Consider the following 19,124-nt stretch of genomic DNA (forward strand, 5'->3'; position numbering starts at 1 on the left):
CACTTTTCAATACTTTTATTAATAAGGTATTTGCAAAACACAGAGACAAAAATTAAGGGTGACTAATATTAATAATTTGCTGTGAAATACTTCACATCAAGTGAATGAGTAATGTAAGATAGGTCGCAGGTGTAAACTTGTTTATTGTCATTATTAGTCATTATTTGTAAGTAGTTTTTTAAATAACAATAATAAATATGTGAAACTCTGCCGGTGTCTCAAATATCAATAATAATCATAATAGTTCCAATGGTTATTCATAATGGTAAGTAGTAGTATAATTAACAATAATAGTTATTATTATTATGGCTGCTAGTATTTTTATACGTTCAGAGTTTTAAAAAATATTGTTGTTTTTAAAATGTTTGTCTATATATTTACAAATAACGACTAATAAATTAATAAACATGTTCATTATTATTATCATTCTTGGAAAAATGTATATTGAAGCAATAAAATACACTATAGTGTTTTAGTTCTATGTAGTTTTAGTTCTTCATAGTTGAAAGCTTTGGCAATACTTTGTGAAACATGAAATGACTCATCTAGATTGAACTATTTCTCAGTCTAAATGTTTGGAATAAATGGTGTTTCAGTGTTGGTGGATGTTAAAGCACCACAGATTTGAAGCTGTGAATTTTGGTTGTACCTTGCCCTTATCTGAGTTGAGCTGGCGGAAATGAAGCAGACCCTCCTTTGTGGCATCAGTGAAGACATCTGAAGTGGAGTCTCTTCTGGAGCTAGAGCCCGAGTCCTCAGATGACTTATCAACAACCTGAACATGATTCACATTTAATTCATCAAACATTCTGCTGAAGAAAACTATAGAAGATATGTTATCAGTCTAATGACTGAAGACTCATTGTGTCAGAATGGAAGGAATCGAATGATAAGTCAGCTAAAAGTTTATCTGGAAGCAGTTCACTAAGCCTTTAACTTTCAGTCGTGAAAAAATCTTTAAGGGACAGTTCACCCAAAAATACAAATTCTGTCATCATTGCTTCACCCTTGTGTCATTTTAAACCTGTATGACTTTCGTTCTTCTGCAGCACACCAAAGAAGACATTTTGAAGTACATTAATAACCAAACAATACTATACAATAATAAACAATGCGCGATAAATTATCGTCCTGATCTGTGTCGGCCGATAAATTATCATTTTTAAGGTTATAAGTGAAAAAATTGGCCGTACAGTACAGCACTGTCTTTCTGTTGTGATCATTCACTTACTGCTATTAGCAAAACATTGATCTAGGTAAAAGCATGTCGTTTGAATCAGACTGCTGTCTGAATGCTTTCTGTCTTGAGACCCATTAGACTTGTGGCTACTGAGAACATTTTTCTGGGTGGCTCGGGAAGAACATCTATGGTTTGTTTATTAAATCAAAAATATACCAGAAAAGTTTGAAGGTTAAAGAATCGTTGTAAAGTAGGTTTGGTACACGATTTTCAGGGTCCACTTTTTTCATTTTGTTTCAGTCTTGAGGAATTTTATATTAGTATTTAGATACTGAATATCAGCCAACATATCGGTTATCGGCTTCCAATGCTTAAGGATATCTGGTTATCGGCCAATATTTACATATCGGTACATCCTTAACCACTGAGACATTTCTCAAAATATCTTCTTTTGTGTTCCACAGAAGAAAGAGTCACATACAGGTTTTCATCCACATGAGAGTAAATAAATGAGAGTATTTTCATTTATTTCCTCAAGTGTAACAGCATGGAGGCAAAGAATATATTTTCTTAGTTAGAAATAAAATACAATAAAAATTTAATCTGGTGATTTAAATTTTTGCCACGGCCTTGCCCAGTCAGTATTAAATATATCAAGGTTAGATTTTGTTATGTTTTCTACATTATGTAGGATGATTTTACAGTATGTAAAAAACGAATAAATCTGGGTTTTCACAGACTGGGTCACAATTGTTTGACAGTCCAAGTTTTAACAGGAGCTGAAGGAGCGGCTGGTCGGACTTGTACCTCTAAGGTGTGAACTAATCATTATGAACTTAATGAAAGTGTTACAGCCATTTATTACTATCTCTAGAGAAGTCTCACCTTTCTAAGGCCTTTGAATTCATGGGTGTGTTTACCGGACCTCCTGTACAGACACAATAAACAAAGAGGTCATTTAGTGACAGACGCAATGAGGGTTCTTAATACAGGACCAATGCAGTAACTCACCCTCTCTCCTCTTCTCTGTAGTTATCCAGGCCCTCATCAAAGGATCTGGAGCGCTCGGTTTTAGCCCCCGAGTCTGATTCCAGAACCGCGAGTCGTAAAGAATCTACGAAGGATCAATTCAGAAATAAAAACACAAAGCCAAACAAAGTTATAATGTAACCGTGTGGGTAAAGCGGTTTCTCACCCTGGTCGTGGGAAAGTTGGCGGCGTATTATGGGACACAGGGAGGTCGGACTGGGTGGGATAGTGGTTATGACAGGCGTGCTGGAAATCACGGCGGATGCAGGAATGTGTGTGGTGTCGTGGTCATTACTGGAACTCGATGGCTCATCTAATAACAACAGAGAAACGTATTTCAGAGCGAGAAGCACTGAAGTCCAACAGGGACATGAAAGCACAGAATCAGACTGTCTGAAGGAAACAAGATTACTCATACAGGAGTGAGCAGTCATTACTCTGATAAGCCTTACACACACAGAAAGATAAGAAGTAAGCGACAATATTGCATCACTGGAGCAGACGTGCTGATATATGGTTCAGCAGATAGATTATACTGATAAAACATAAGGCTTGAATGTAAGTAACTTTGAATACAGGCATCAAGAAATGTTTTAATAAAAAAATGACGGTTCATTTTTCCACAGCTTTGGGTTTATTATATTGCTTATATTTTGCCATCTAGTGATCTCATGTTTGTACACTGCTCTCTAAACAAAGAACCGATGTCAATATCAAATCGAACATAAAACAATCTAACAAATCAAACCCAAACACATTTTACTACACAAACCACACAAATGTTGGCGTTTGAAATTGGTATCAAAATCAGCAGTTTCCACTGAGATGTCCAATTGCTTTATTATGACATATCTTGTTTGTTTTGGGTTTTGGAGCTGTGGATGAACTGGAAAGAGTGTGAATATGTCAGGGAAGGAGCAGTGGAAGTGTTTTCCTCCTTCCTGCTGCTTCGGGTGGAAAGTATCAGTATGTCACATTATCTGTGCCCCTGTGGACTATGATGTCATGACCTATCACTGTACTGGTGTACATTACACTTTGGAGATGCTCCCAGTGATGCTGTCGGCTCATGTTCATCGCGGTGTTCATGACACTTTCTATAAATAAATGTGCAAGCTGGTAAAGTATGCGGAGAAGCATCGCTATAGAGTACCTCAGAGTATTTTTGGAGGCCAACCCAGAAGTTAGTGCTGGGCTGGTCCCCAAAACCGAAAGTCAATGCCTTTGAAAGGCACATAGACTTTTGGAAGATCGCAAAAAATACAGAGATCTTTGATTAACCAATGTTCATGATGTTTACACGATTTGTCTATCAAGATAATCTTTACAAATGAGCACAACGTGTGTTACGTTTAAAGAAAAAAAAGAAACCAATAGACGTTGGGGCACTGGAACCGGAAGTCCTAAAATGCAAACTCGCTTCTGGTTTTGCATACAAATATCTCTGAGGTACTCAATTTAGAATATATAGACTTTGTTTAAGGTGGTTGTTGTGAACAGTATGTTATGCCTAGAGTACACAATATCTTAAGGAGCTGATAACTCATTTACATTTTCATGCATTTAGCAGATGGTTTTATCCAAAGTTACATCCCTACATGCATCATATATGTGTTCCCTGTAAATCCAAAGCATAACCCTTGAGCTACAGGAACATGAAACATATCAAACATGAAAGACATTTACATTGGGCTGAATCTTTCATCCTTATCGCATGTAAACACCACTGTTGTAAAACACTGTATCTAAAGCTATATGCAAAGCTAGTACTGTTATGGACGGAGACACAGTGTAGCTTTTATGATTTATCTGATTAATGAAAAGCAATTTGATCATGTCCTACCCTTCTGTAACAACGCAAAGAAGCAGACAATGACTGCCTTGTTTTGAAAGAACAGTAATGGTTAAAGTTCACATATGGCTCACTATGAGCAATGTAGAACAGCAAAACAAAGTGTATTTCGTTTCTATCAGCTACTAATGAAATATACAACAATCCAGTAGAAACTGTTCTGAGAACCAAAAGCTGTATAGGATCTTTTTGACTTGGACAACAATGAGGAAAACAAACATAACAGCACATGATCACGAAAACATTCACAAATGCCCTTTGCAAATGTCAACATCTAAGGTATGGCATCAAACTCATTGGACAAGTCATATACATTTACATTTATAAATATCATCTAATAGCATCTAACAGACACACTTATCCAAAGCGATGTATTGCGCTGCCAATTAAGCTACAAGAATGTCTGAGCTAGAGTTTTAAACCAGGATAACAAAAAACTACACAGAAAACATTTTTGCACAACCTATTAGCCTACAACCTATACAGAGCAGTTGCTATAGTAACAACATCCACAGTACTCTTATAAAGTTAAAAAAGGGTGCTTACCTATGAAGGGGATGGAGTCCAACGAGCCGTCAATGTTGCTGCAAAAGGAGGCTTTGCACTGGTCACTTAGTTTCCTCATGTGCATTTCACGCCGGGCATTATTTGGCAACAAGCATGCGTTGGAGTCGGCAGGCGGTTTCGCTGCTCCCTCCGTTTCATTAACTGGCAGAATGTAAGAATAGGGTTGGATGGGTTGAGATCCAGACTGCTCCCTACGAACCACTACTACAGTTGCGTCTGGACCCTCGATACCCTCCTTCTCATGGGGTTGTGTAATTTTGAGCTTGGGCTGCTGAGGACCTGTACAATTACTGGGCTTGACTCCACCCTGATTTGTTCTATGTGGTTTGGAGACGGCCGAGCAGGAGGAAGAGCGGCCTCCACGGGCTACCTCTCTGAATGGCTCCCGAAGGCTGTCGGCCCGAACTCTGTGCACTGACTGTTTTGCATTGTGGGGTAGGTGATTGGCAGTGGGAGTTGTTCTTTGGTCTGTGACAGAGTTGGAGCTGTCGCGGATGTGTCCTTGTATTGAGGCCAGGGCAGAGGCTATGTAGGAAGCGGCAGCAGCAGAAGGGTCCAGTTGCATTGACTGTTTGTTTACAGAAGCTGTGTTACCTGTGAGGAAAGACTCTGTACCTCTGTTGAAAAGGGAGGTGACTGGCAACCCTGGGTAGCTTCCCCCTCGCCTATCCGGACCGAACACCCCTCTGTGGTGTTGGGGAACCGTTCGTAAAGATGCAGACTGTCGGCTGGCTCTTGCATCATCCCCTGTACGCATGAGTAACCGCTCCTCTGTCTCTGTTCTGCAACACATCTGCCTGTCCAAAACGGACAACACACTGTCATTCTGTTTGCCCAAATAGTCACAAGAATACGCCCTTGGTTTAGGCACTCCTGTGGGTGCGGAAGGCAGGGAATCCTGGGAAGCACTGCGAGGCCAGTTACGTGCCAGAGCACTCCGCTCTGCACCCCCAATCCTCTCCTGAGAGGTGCTGCGCAGAGGGGACAAGCTGGATCCCTGATAGCAACGATCATGAGAGGCGCTCCTTTGTCTCAGCTGTGCTCCACAGAACCCTCGCGAGGGGGTGGCTGTTGTAGATGCACTTTTCTGCTTGTTGCAGTCCGGAGACGTGGCTCGCAGACTGTCTAGACGCTCCTGAATGGTTCGGCAACCGTACATGTAGAGTCGCTTGTTGTCAATGTACTCCTTGTAGGTCGTGTAGTTCCTCCAGTCAATATTTTGGTGAGGGGAACAGGGCGAGGGGGTGGCTGGTGGAGGGGACGGTGTGTATGGGGTGGGAGAGGTGGCTGACTGGACGGCATCTGCTGTTGTAGTCTGTCTGTGGCAGGTAGCAGGGGTATTGTCCACATACGTCTGTGCAGTGATGGACAACCCACTGAGCTCTGCAGTTGTCGTAAGTACGTGTTGAGATTGTGCTGTTCCAGATTGAGATGAGGTGACTTTTGAGTCTTTTGAAGCGACGTACCGGTTCTCTTCGGTTCTGTGGCTGGGAGAAGCCCAGGTCACGTGTGAAGTCCGATCCGAGGATTCGGCAGACACTGCTGTTGTCCTCATACTCTCATTAAATACACGCACAACAGTTTGGTTCTTCTGGTCCTGAGAGGTTTGGGGTGGGGCGGACATATCCGCATGGTATCCTAAGTCGGCCTTGGAGCATCGATTTGCTCCGTGTCCTGTTCCACATGAAACCTCTGCATTGCGCAAAGGATCTGACAGCTGCGTTGAGGTGTTGGGCTCTATCCGTGGGTAACATATCGGGGGAGGCTCAGGAATGTTCTGAGCATTTCCACTATATGCTTCATTTCCTTTAAGGTACGCATCTTTAGAATAGGCCTGAAAGAAAGAGTCGTTTTATTAGCAGTGATAAATAAGCAACAAATAAATAAGCTTAGGTTAACCACTAAGTCAAGTCCTTTCCAATTTGTGAAAAAATCACAAGAACAGTCAAAGGGAGGGTAAGGTCAAGTAGTCAGACTCAAAAACCTGTAACCTCAAGAAGGGATCAGATGGCTTACCTACCTTCAGCTGAGGACAGTCAGCAGTGTTTAAACAAGAAGACAGAACAAGAGGACGACAGCCTTTCACGGAGCATCCAACAGATGCTAGTGGCAGCTCTGTTATCATCTCACAAAGTCAACAACTGACTAGAACCCTTAATACTAAAGTCCGCTCACTCCTGACACTGGTTCATACATTCAATTATTTACATCCCAACTGTGTTAGGGACGGACCTGAAGTAAAAATGAGAGCGTTGAAGTGATAGCTGGACTTTTGACTCTACACCTGAAGAGTCAAGTTACATTACTCTTCGTCAACAGACCTGTCTGTCCCTCCCTTCCTCGCTCTCTTTATCAGCCCTGCCCCTCCTCTAGAAATAAATATGACTCACATGGTTACAAGTTAAAGGTGCAACCCCACAGCAAGGACAAATTATTGTTTGTTGTGGTTGATGTGTTCAATACATATGCACTGTTTTAAAGAATGGTTGAGGCTACTTTTGTAGTTTAGCATCAAAAAAGGCTAAACGAGAGACAGACATGCACTTCCATGCACAAGCAAAGAAACACAGACAACACAGAGCGAGACAGAGCATGTGACAGGTTTAGCTCCTTCTTACCAGAGCTGTGATGTCCCGGGAGAACTGCAGCCGGAAAGTATGATTGACAAAAGGAAAGAAATAAGAAAAATATGAAAGGAGCTTACACCGGGAGATTTCAGCCACTTTTCCAGTGTTGCTGTCATTCTAGTGCAGGATAAAGTGTTCTATAAATATACACTGAGGGAGCGAGGCTGCTGGAGAGGTGCCATTTCAACACCAGAGATGAATTAGGTGGAAGAGGACATGCTTGAGACTATCAACCGCTGTATCTCCTATGCTTGCATTGTGTACACAACAATTCTCATTTAAAGACTACTGTTAATTCAAGATTATTTCAATTTAGCGCAATTCCTTTGTTAACCAAAATAACAAACACAAGTTTCATTCATAAGTTTTAAAGGATAAGTTTATCAATGTCAGAAAGTGATTGAGGTATCAAGCTGTGGAAAAACAGTAAGAGCTTGTGTGGCTGGGCATGTAACAGCCTGAGATTCAGATTTTTGTGTTCAGGTATGGGGGTGGTATAACAGCACCCGTTTCTGAGGAAAACCTCATTATAAGTGAATATAACATGCTCATACAGTACAGGCGCCATCATGCTCCTCTGCTCTACTGGATGACTGAACTCCGACAGAAAGAGCATCACGATCATACAGAAAAGAAAACTCCGCTATGCTCTCTTTCCCACAGTTCCTTTGACTTGAGTCATTTCATTGTGCACTGCAGTTTATCTATTCAGAGGATCTTTAAGACAAAACAAGTGCTTAGCATTCACAACTGACATCATATTCCTCAGATAACAGGGTTAGATATAAACACCTACAGTATTGTAAACTGGACCGTTTAAAGGGACAGTTCACCCAAAAATGAAAATTCTGTCATGAATTACTCACTCTCTAGTTCTGTGTACATTTCTTTGTTTGGTTGAACACAGAGAAGGATTTTTGGACGAAGGCTTGTATCCAATCAGCTCTTGGAGCCCATTGACTACCATAGGAAAAATAAAAATGGAAGTCAAAACTATCCCAGAACTTTTTGCTTTCCTACATTCTTCAAAATATCTTCTTTTTTGTTTAACAGACCAAAGAAATATAAAGTAATTAGTCCTACTACTTTATGGTAGTCAGTGGGGTCAAATAACTGTTTGGTTACAAGCATTCTTCCAAATATCTTTCTCTGTGTTTCATCAGAACAAAGAAATGTATTGAGATTTGGAACAACATGAAAAGTTGTATACATGATGACAGAATTGTTATTTTTGGGTGAAATATCACTTTGAGGTTGATAGTTCGCATGACACTTGTTTAAAACGAAAAAAGTTAATTTTCCAATAAGATTTTCCCTCTGCTGTGAAAGACAACATGCTGAAGAATGTACTGGCTTTTTTGTTATTGTCGTCATGCTAATACAACAAGACCAAACCAACATCACAAGACACGTTTGAGTATATTTGATCTGAGAGGATTTTCAGTGAAAAAGACTTGAATGTAATGTACTAATTAGCATTTGAAGACAAACCTATCATCATTTCTACTCATTTTCTTTTATATTGACTGATTTTTAAGTCAAATAAAATGAGAAATACAACCTACCAGCTGTAAAATGTCTTCATCTTTTGGCATCACACAGAGCTCCAGAGATGTTTCACTGTTAAGAAAAGTTTTAAAAAGTCATACCTTACATTTTATAACGTGTCAAGTCCTGACACTATCATCTTTAAAAATGTGTATAGTTCAAGGAAGCACTATTATACCAAAGAAAATTGTGTAATAGGGAGAATATCTGCTAAACTTCCTCAAGGACCGAGACATTTCTGTGGAACACTTATCAGGAACAAATGAGGAAATAAGGAAAATATAAATGATGCAGAGTAGCAGGTTTCTATTTTGAAGGAACATTTCGCCCAAATACGTCATCCCAGACAGGACAAAACGCAACATGCAAGAACCAATGAGATTCCAACGTGCCATCATATCTAATCGATATAAATACTGTATGTGAATATAATCGTGCTCTGATCGGTTTGTTTATATTTCAGTTTCACTCGATAAATGATTTACGTATTACTTGTTACTAAATACATTCATTACACCAGTGGCTCCATTTTGGATATTATATGAATATATTATTTTTTGGAGTACCATATCAATTGATATATTTCTGCGATGGCATACAAATTATGAGAAATTCTTCATTGTCATATATCTCGTAACATTAAAATGTAAATCGAGTCTCAGCTCAGAAACTACAGTATTACCGATTTGCAGTCCTTATCTTTAAACATGAGTCTACACCGCTCCTGAAATACACAGAAATGAACAGTGAAACTTCTGCCCTACCTGTTTTGGATCAAGGCGATTACTTGGGAATATGTCTTTCCGATAATGCTCTCTCCGTTGACTTTAACAATACGGTCCCCTGAGGAAAGACAAACAGAAAGACAACCAGATGCTGTTATTTAGTTACATGAAAAGACTTTTGAAATCTATACCCAGATTTGTAACACAGTGTAACATCTCTTCGACTGCTCATCCGCATGATGCTCTGGTAAGATCAGATCAAATCTGTGCTGAGAATAAACGTACAAGTAATTATGTTTGTTCAAATACGCCGAGCGATTTGTGCTGCAGAGGAGATCTACAGGAAGACAGTCAAAGAGGGACAGCGGTGGGTAATTGTGGGAACGTGTGTTCCAGACCCTCCCAAATGTCTGTCCACAGAGACGAAGGCACTTGTAATAAATTCTCAATGTTGTGTTTCAGTCCAGACCGATCAGACTTGCGTAACGCTTTATCTGCGTTATGAGTCCTGCCGATACATTTTGGATGGAGGTCTTGCTAGTTCAGCTCCAACTGTTTATTATTGAAGCTTTCCACAATAAGACACACAGACCGTGGATTTGTGTTCCGTTGGGCCAGTTTTCACTTGTCGGTGGATAAACATATGTCAGATGGATGTCTTTTTTATTTACGTCAGAGTTGCAAGGCAGAAAAATGGACAAACCTTTCACGCATGTGTGAAAGGGGCTTTCAATTATTTTTCAATACTGTGTATACGAGACATGTCTTGAGACTCTTCATTTCTGTTCTGCTTTGTTTAATGATGTTTTATCTGAGACACAGCATGTCATGTGAGTACAGTACAGTACCTGTGCAGAGGCCAGCTCCGTGGGCGGGGCCTCCCTCTTTCACCTGCTTCACAAAGATGGTGTCCATTGGTTCCAGTCTGTTCCGCGGTCTCCCTGATGATCACACACAAAAGATCAACATGTGTATTAGATGTTATGTGCTACAGCATGGAAACTTAGAAGTTACCATGAAACTTGAACGCTATCAAAGCAGGTGCCTTAGATGTTAAAGGAGTAGGTCACTTTCTAAATGAAATTCAACATTTACTCTTATAATTTCAAACCTTTATGGCTTAGAACACAAAATAAGATATTTAAAAAAATGTTGGTAACAGAACAGCACAGCCCTCCATTAACTTCTATCGTAACCAATGCAAGTGAATGGGGGGGATGTTAAAGACCAACATTCTTCAAAATATCTTATTTTGTGTTCTGCTGAAGAAAGAAAGTCATACAGGTTTGAAATAGCAAGAGGGTGAGTATATGATGACAGAATTTCCATTTTGAAGGTGAACTACTCCTTTAAACGTTCCTATTCAATTGAATTCGATTGAATTTGCATTTCAGAACATACATTTTTGCAGTAGAGACATTAAAAAACAGCACAAAAACAAGGAAAAGTCAAATAAATGTATACTCCAAATTAGCAAATTCACGGTGCCGTTGTACTCTTTAGATGTGCTGACACAGATTCTGTTGATGGCGACATTACAACATAACCATATCGCCAAGAAATGTGGCCTATAAAAATGAACAGCCATCAGATACACTCTTCTTACACATACTGTACATGTTTGCACTTTGTTGGGTAACAGTGACAATAACGTGGTGTGTGACTCCCTCTATAGGCCAAAGAGGCATTACAGAAGATTTCTGTCATGTACTGTATCTGAATTTCATAACTCAAACTACTAAACTGACCATATAAAATACTGTACAACATTATACTGTATATGACTTAATAAATAATAGTGTAAATATTCTGGAGGACGGCCTACTGACGGAGTTACAATGCACAGCCCTCTTAAGGGTAATGCACATCAATCTGTCAAAATAACTGCCTCATGGTCATGTTAATGTTACGGCACACCAGTTACAATCTGGTCAAAGCTGACAGACAGTCGAGGTTTAAAAAAAACGTGAAATGGAAGTCACGACTCAGTTTACATTTACAATCCATCAGGAAACATCTCGAACTGGCATCCCGTTAGTGAGGAGAGTACCGGCTGTAACTGTAATGCGGTCTGAAAGTGTCCACAGCTCTCTAATCTGATATCTAAAGCGATGATATTTCACACTAGCACGTTTGCCAAATTCTCTGCCGTCCCTTGGGTGATTCTTTCAAAGCCAGATTGCTTGGACACATCAATAGCGGGCATTCTAAAAAGACAGGTTTGTAAACCTCCAGCCCAGCCTTTCGTCTTTGTTAGACTGTGTGTGTTTTGAGCTTGTGAATCAGGAATAATGTCCACACAACAAACGAACGGCTTCATTTGGCCGTGATGTGCTTCTCCCTAGCTCGCATTAAACCCAAGAACCTCTGTGCCGGAGTTAAGATCATGTCCCAGCCTTGTGTTCTCATCTCGAGCGCTCTTTTCTCTTTCACTGTGAGGTGTATAAATGGCAGATGCTTTCAGCTTGAACCGCATTCACCCTCCAAACCCAGCCAGTGTCATCACAACCTTTGGGACATATTGTGGGAAATCCAGGGAACAATTGTCACTTCAGTTGTGGGGCGGGTCATTAAAAACCAAATAAAAAGAAAACGTGTGGTGTGTGCAATTCCCTATTGCCTATATTCAATATTTGGGAATATGTATTTTCATATTTTATTATATGTTTCATATTTTATTATATATTTTATTATACGTAGGCCTACGCAGCAATGTAACTTTTTTTGTGATGTCCCCAAACCAAACACGTTACGAAAGCGCCAAGCAGCTCCAGCCACAACAACAAAACAAGCTGAGAAATAAAAGTGAAGAGGTGCAGGAGAAATTAAGGTCAGGAATTTACATCATTAAAAGAAAAGAAGGTCAAGCTGCTAATCTTTGGGACCGGTTCTCAGAAATAGTTGCAGCAGGAGACAACAGCAGTATATTGGCTACGTGAAGTGCAAGTTTCTATGGTTTCTTAAGCGTGTGTTGTTGCCAGTTTACGGTGCGACGCAATCTAACGGCTGTTTCCAAGCACTTTAAGGCTGAAATAAAGTCGGTTTTCATTTTCATTACAATGCCTTGTATGTCTATTTAATGGTCGCGGGTGCGGGCTGGTTGTAAAAATAGATACAGTGGTGCGGGGCATCACTAATACGCAACTCAGCCGGCTAACACGCGTGAGGAGAGAGTGTCAGGCGGTTGTCAGGTACATATCGCTCTTGGGTTTGAGGGGCAAATGAGTTCAAACAAAAGCAATAGTGAGACTTCTCAAATATATGCAATTTTCTGTTGTATATTCAATACTGCAAAAGAATGCTGTTGAATATCAGCAAAAAACTAAACAGATGCACCGAAATATAAACTTTTTATCCTCTGGTGTATCTTAGTCTCAGAAGAATAGACTCGACAACATTGACCTGCCAATCAAAACCTATTAGAGTTTAAAGGGACCATGCATTTAAAATGTAAAAAATGCAGCACGCAAGCTTAGAACGAACATATATGTGTATTCAAACATTTATTCAACATGATCGCTTTTTAATATAGTTATAAAAATCTATCTTGGTGTGCGGGCCTTTCGAGTCGCCATCACATCATTCCCTTCTTTTTCTTCTTCTCTTTCTTTATTGTTTTGGCTAGTGTCTTGTGCACAGCTGGACCTCCTGTTGTTTTGTGTTGGATAATGTTGTTTGGCAGTGGCTGGGAGGACGCCCATTCTTTTTATTTTTCTGAACGTTACACAGCAGGACCAAATTCCTGCATTTCACAGCCACGGACTCTCTTTCTCTCTCTCTCTCTCTCTCCGTCTCTCTCTCTCTCTCTCAGAAATGAGAAGCACTTTATAACCAATGATATTTTTCAATGTTTTTTGGCTCTGCCAACGAAAACAGCCCAAACTAAGCAATTTAGGCTCAACATTGCATGATGGCACGCAAACACATAGACTAAGTTTTTACAATGTGTATATATAGGAATGCTGTTATATGAAATTATGGGATCAGAAAAAAGAACAGATTGATTGTTTAATTCTACAAAATGAAAACTCATATAGGTATGTTTGTCATGTTGAACACAATGAAAGTTGATTTTAAATCCAGTATACAATTACCAGATAGAAACATAAGTGACCTGATCAATACTCCACTGTGTTTTAACCTTTAGCCCAGGGGCGATTTTAGGGTTAGAGCTTTAGGGGTGCTGAGCACCCAATGAGCCCCACTGCCACCACCCACCCTCTTTACACACAAAAACAAAAAATGTGTCTATTGAAAAATAACTTAATCATTTTAACATTGATTCAACTAACTCCAAAATCCAGATTTTCTTTTTAGACACCTTTTTTGAGACCATTTTTTGCAGAACAGAACTCCTTGCATGGCAATCCCTTTAAAGTAAGAACGTCAGAACGGAGCCGTTTTAACTAACTAAACCTAAAATACTGAATGAGTGGTCGCGAACACATACAAACAAGGTTTGAGACCTTTTTAGGACACCAGCTTAATTGTGAGAGTTCACACATACAGCCCCCTGTAACAAACACAAAACCTTCTTCACACAGCTTTCCCTGACCCTTAACTCCATATTCCTCCTTCTGTATCAACAGTCATCAGATTGGTTAGATTAGATCTTTATCGTCATTGAACAAAGTAACAGGTACTTGGACAACAAAATGTAATTCATCTTCTGTAAATTATTTACAAATGGCCATCTCTAACATATCTGGTCGCACGCCAGTCTGAACTTTCATAAACCAATATAAGTTATCAATAAATAAAATAAATTTAAAAAAGAAGGTAAAACCAAAAAGTCCAAAATATCCAGATAATTTATAGAGGTCTTGAAAATACTTAGAAAGTAAAGATATAAAAAGGAAATAGAGGGAAATCTTTAAAGTACTTCCCCTGAATCCCCATTTGGCGCCGCACTTTGAGGCTGGCAAACCTGTCAATGACCCTTTGGGGTTCAATTATTTCAAGCAACTCCTTCTCAATAGACATCACAGCTAGGTGCTGGAGTCTGCTTTGGCCTGTGGTCCTCCTGAGTCATGTATGGAGCCGACGCAAGGCACTAAAAGACTTTCAGTGAAGGGAACACGAATCTGAACTGTACCAGACTCACTCTTGCGCTTCAGAAAGAATCACTGCCACTGACACTCTGGTCCAAACGCCAGGGCGATCATGTTTCCATGACGACTGACCAGAAAAGACGCACGTGACGTCATGTTTACGTGACTCCAGACTGTTAAAATGAGTATCAAATGAATGATAAACTTTAACAACAGAGACACAGGTCCGCAGTTTAGTTGTTTTTGTTTCACGCGCTAGCAGTTAATAAACAGAACTGAATGCGTCTTGCGGAAGAACATATTACCCGGCGCTACTTCTTTCCGTTTATGACTATAGACTAAAATAGTCCGAAAATAAACACTTGTTATAGGTGTACCAATGTGATTCAGGATACTGACTCCAGTACTCACCGCTATGGTTTCGGAATCGGAACAACTCTATGTAAAAGGAAAGAAGTGTGAGACAGCTTTGGAGCAACTTAGTTGATTCACAACACTACATAAAGGGTTCTCACTCCGCGTGTGTTTCGTGCTGGATGACGCTCGCGCTGAGCGGTGCAGGTACAGATGAGAAGTAGAAGAAGAGAAGAGGATGACACCATTTGCTAAGCGAGGATGTTTCATTTTCATCCTTAACACATACATTTTAAACAAAAAACTACGGAGTATTTTTTGCACATTATTTATCCTTGTAAAAGACGATTTTTCTTTTGGAATAACAACATTTCTTACTCCAAGTTTTAGGGGTGCTGAAGCACCCCTAAAAAGGGGCTAGCTACGCCCATGCTTTAGCCATCAGTTATCACACATCGCAATACGGAAGACGCAAAACATGCGGCATTGTTGTTGAAGACACGAGGCATCTGAGTAAAAACACACAGGGGTCAATGCATCGACCGATCATACAGTCACGCGTCTGGATACTTGTTGGGGCTGCAGTTTGCTTTGACCAAAACGGTTAAAAATCATATTGTGAAAGAGATTTATCCTTTCCTGCTTCATCAAAACTTCACCTCATAACACTGAACCTATAAACAGGTGCAGCAGTTCAGGACAGCAGCCAAGCCCATTCCGCTGGGAAGCCAGAACTCTCTTATTTATGAGATTTGTCCGCATCTACTGCACCTGAGCCAGCAGATACACTGGAGTTCACATCTGAAGAACATCCAAACTGTAGGTGGAGCTTTACAGTAAAATTTCTCGCAAGAATTGTGAGGAATTATTTTTGCTTGTGCTATTGCACATATCCCTGTGTTCATGGACACCACCCAAAACATTGGCGTGAAAATACAAATGAAATTCAATATCTCCAGCATGTATTTTCACAGAAAAAGGAGGACAAATATTTAAACAGATGTTGAGATTTTCTTTTGCCGTGGCATTATTAAACTGTTACAAAGATAAAACTGCAGTTTTCCAACTGGGATCTTGAGGTTACTGAACAAATACTGCTAAACATACAAACACAGCGTCATTTTGCAAAAAGGACACATTCACACAGAAAACAATGACAAAATGTATTTTAAATAAACCCGAAAATTAAAAATGTATGTGAATCATCTATTGCGTAATCACCTTTTATAGGAGAAAACATCGCAATATTATTCTATTTAAAGTAGTGCTGCCAATCGATTAATCGCGATTAATAGCATCCAGAATCAATGTTTGTGTTTATACAATATATGTCTGTGTACTGTGCGTAAAAATAATTGCATGTATAAACACATACACAAACATGCATACATATAAAGAAAATATGTTTATGTATTTTTTATATCTGGATGCGATTAATCGCAATTAATCGTTTGACAGCCCTTATTTAAAGTGATGGGATGTGAGATGAAACTGTGAGGAATAATTTCAGAGCTGTAAAACATGAAACACACACACACAGATGCATTCAGTCATGCTTTCAAACACATTTTTAAGTCATTGAGGAGCGACGATCTCGCAAAGCTGTTTACACACAGCATCTACTGGAGCACATCCAACCGTTCCACCCAGATTGTGTACACGTGGTGAGCAGATTTCCATTCACACGCACACACACGCCTGCCTCATTAATATTCGAATACTGAATATTCGTCAGAGAAAACAATCTCAGGGTGACAGAACCCAAAAGTGTGAACGTAAATATTAAAGACAAACAGATCCGCAGGCACAGCACTGCTCTTCCTCTGAGCTTTGAGAAGCCTTCAGTGGAGTAACACAAGCTGCTAAATGAAGGCACGTGTTACATATACAGGGCAGCATTTCCTTAATACTACAATACATATGTATGTGTGTGTGTGTGTGTGTGTGTGTGAGAGGGACTCAGGTTACACCCCCCCTTCTCTGGAATGCACCATTTAGGAATGGTAACGAGACATTTCTGCAGCTCAATTTCCTGTAGGAAAGCCTCTTTATCAGATCTATGAGGGCAACAGGCTTTATGCCCAACATCACAGGCAGAAACCGGAAAACTGGTCTCATTGCATCCGGTTCAGATCTTTTGCTGATTTACTCAAAATCCTTTCAAAGCTTCGTTATTTTTCTTTGCCTCACTGACATTTCAACTTTAAAGGGGATGTGCAACAGTGTTTCATGCATTCTGACTTCTTTACAATGTTAAAAGCGTTGTCTTCTCACGCTTGATATGGTCAACTTGTCAAAAAACAAGTTGGACGTATCACGTAGTATTTCTGTGCTCGATACACTCCCTCAGCTCCCTCAGTTTGTTACGAACATGAAAATCCGTTTCGTAACGACTTTTCTTGGGTAATTCTCCCAGAAAAGCACTGCGTTCGCGAAGTTCAGCTATGTTTGTTGGTTCACTGCATTTTGGTGATGGATGTTAAATAACTGGTGTATATAACGCTGTATCTGGAGATCGTTTGCAACAGATTGATGAAGCGGTGCCAGCACTAAAAGATGGCGGACATGAACCGCATGTGGTAAGTGTAACTGAGTCATATGTCTGTGTTTTATTGGTAATGGGTGCGCAAATAGTTCCGCCCCCGCCCACACGCACCGTTCGTTTTCGGAAACAGTCGTACAGCTGCATCTGTCTTTTATAAATGTGATCAAACAAAAGACTCTAAGGATATTTAGAGGATGCGATACTGTTCTGCAAGTACTCCAGATTAACATGAAACAGTTTGAGTAACAGCCATTTTTAAATATATAAAACACCAAAAATGAAAATGACAAGCTAGGTTTGCTGATTACCACAAATATTCACCTATTGCTGTTAGTTCACACTGCTGTTACAAATTTCTATGACAAGCGGATGAAATGAGACCCCTTTCCAGTTAAGTCATGAGATTTTTGACGGATATCCTATTGATTCGCCACGGTCGTCATACAGTTGACACACAACAGCCAAAATGATTTGTCATGGGACATTGTCATGCAATTCACTCAGTCAGTGAAGGACTAAAATTGGAAATTATATTACGAAGACATCTTTACCATGTCGTAATGTTGCTTCAATCGTGTGTTTCAAAGAATGTGTACAAAAAGCGTATTGTATTAGTGTAAAACCATCAGCTCTGTAAATTACAGTGCATACCTGTACATTAGATGTAGAGTATGTATAGTATGTGCTAAAAATTATCTGTGTATGTGGAACAGATGAAAGCCAGCGCGGGTCACGTTGGGGTGCAGAACACCTTGCCTGTCACACGTTTCTTCTGTTTTTCTCACACCGATCATTCAGACACGCATCCCATGATTCAATTCACAAACGTTCACGCACTGTTTTTATGGGGCAGATATTCTGAAGTCGAGCGTCTGTCAGTGTGAACTGATAAAGTCATCTGACTGCATATCTTTGGACACGTGAACCGAGCTACAAGCGCAGGAGCATAAAAATAAGAAATAATCTCAGGTACTTAAACAATGGCCTCGCTGTTTATGCGAATAAAGCGACAGAGCCAATGAAATGTCAAAAGTGACATTAATTCATACTTTTTATGATTAATTGCACAAAATGCTTATGAAATCCTCAGTGCTGCATTATAAGTAAAACATTTAAAGTGGTAGTTCACCCAAAAATGAACATGCTGTCATCATTTACGCACCCTCTTGTCACATCAAACCTGTGTGACTTACTTTCTTCAGCAGAACACAAAAGACGATAATTTGAAGAACGTTGGTAACCGAACAGCACTGGCTCCCATTCACGCAAGTGGATGGGGGCCAGTTAATAACATTCTTCAAAATATATATATTTTTTTTAGTGAACTATCACTTTATGCAAATGTATATATTTCAATATAATATACATTATTCTCAATGTATTTATTTATTACTCTTTATTAAAAATAAAGCCGCGAAATTGACTTTATTCCAGCTATATCACACAGCTTTATCTTGTGTATATTCCACTGACTAATACTATGTGAAATACAGATTCCTACCACTACACATGTCTTTTGCAGTCCTACAGTAAGAAACCCCAAAACACAGCTGCTCAACCACCAGACAACACTGCACTGCCAGCTGGGAGTTTTCCTGCCCCGGACTTCATCATCAAACATTCCCAACTACTCATATGGTCCAAGG

The 19,124-nt window shown here is 39.8% G+C and overlaps 1 protein-coding gene across 2 annotated transcripts in view; it reads right to left on the minus strand.

Moving 5' to 3' along the window:
• The window catches only part of arhgap21a (Rho GTPase activating protein 21a), a 79,272-nt gene that overhangs the window by 10,793 nt on the left and 49,355 nt on the right, over nucleotides 1-19,124 (minus strand). The window contains exons 4-11 of one of the 2 annotated variants that reach the window (XM_079447655.1): nucleotides 10,377-10,469; nucleotides 9,568-9,646; nucleotides 8,821-8,875; nucleotides 4,608-6,462; nucleotides 2,376-2,522; nucleotides 2,192-2,294; nucleotides 2,066-2,108; nucleotides 650-775 (exon numbers count right to left, since the gene is read on the minus strand). In XM_079447655.1, the coding sequence (XP_079303781.1) occupies nucleotides 650-775; nucleotides 2,066-2,108; nucleotides 2,192-2,294; nucleotides 2,376-2,522; nucleotides 4,608-6,462; nucleotides 8,821-8,875; nucleotides 9,568-9,646; nucleotides 10,377-10,469 (2,501 nt within the window). Of the gene's footprint in view, nucleotides 1-649; nucleotides 776-2,065; nucleotides 2,109-2,191; nucleotides 2,295-2,375; nucleotides 2,523-4,607; nucleotides 6,463-6,648; nucleotides 6,757-8,820; nucleotides 8,876-9,567; nucleotides 9,647-10,376; nucleotides 10,470-19,124 lie in introns of those variants that run through there. The other variant, XM_079447656.1, reaches the window with a different exon arrangement.

The sequence above is a fragment of the Barbatula barbatula genome (assembly GCF_947034865.1).
Source record: "Barbatula barbatula genome assembly, chromosome: 23".
Taxonomy (NCBI): domain Eukaryota; kingdom Metazoa; phylum Chordata; class Actinopteri; order Cypriniformes; family Nemacheilidae; genus Barbatula; species Barbatula barbatula.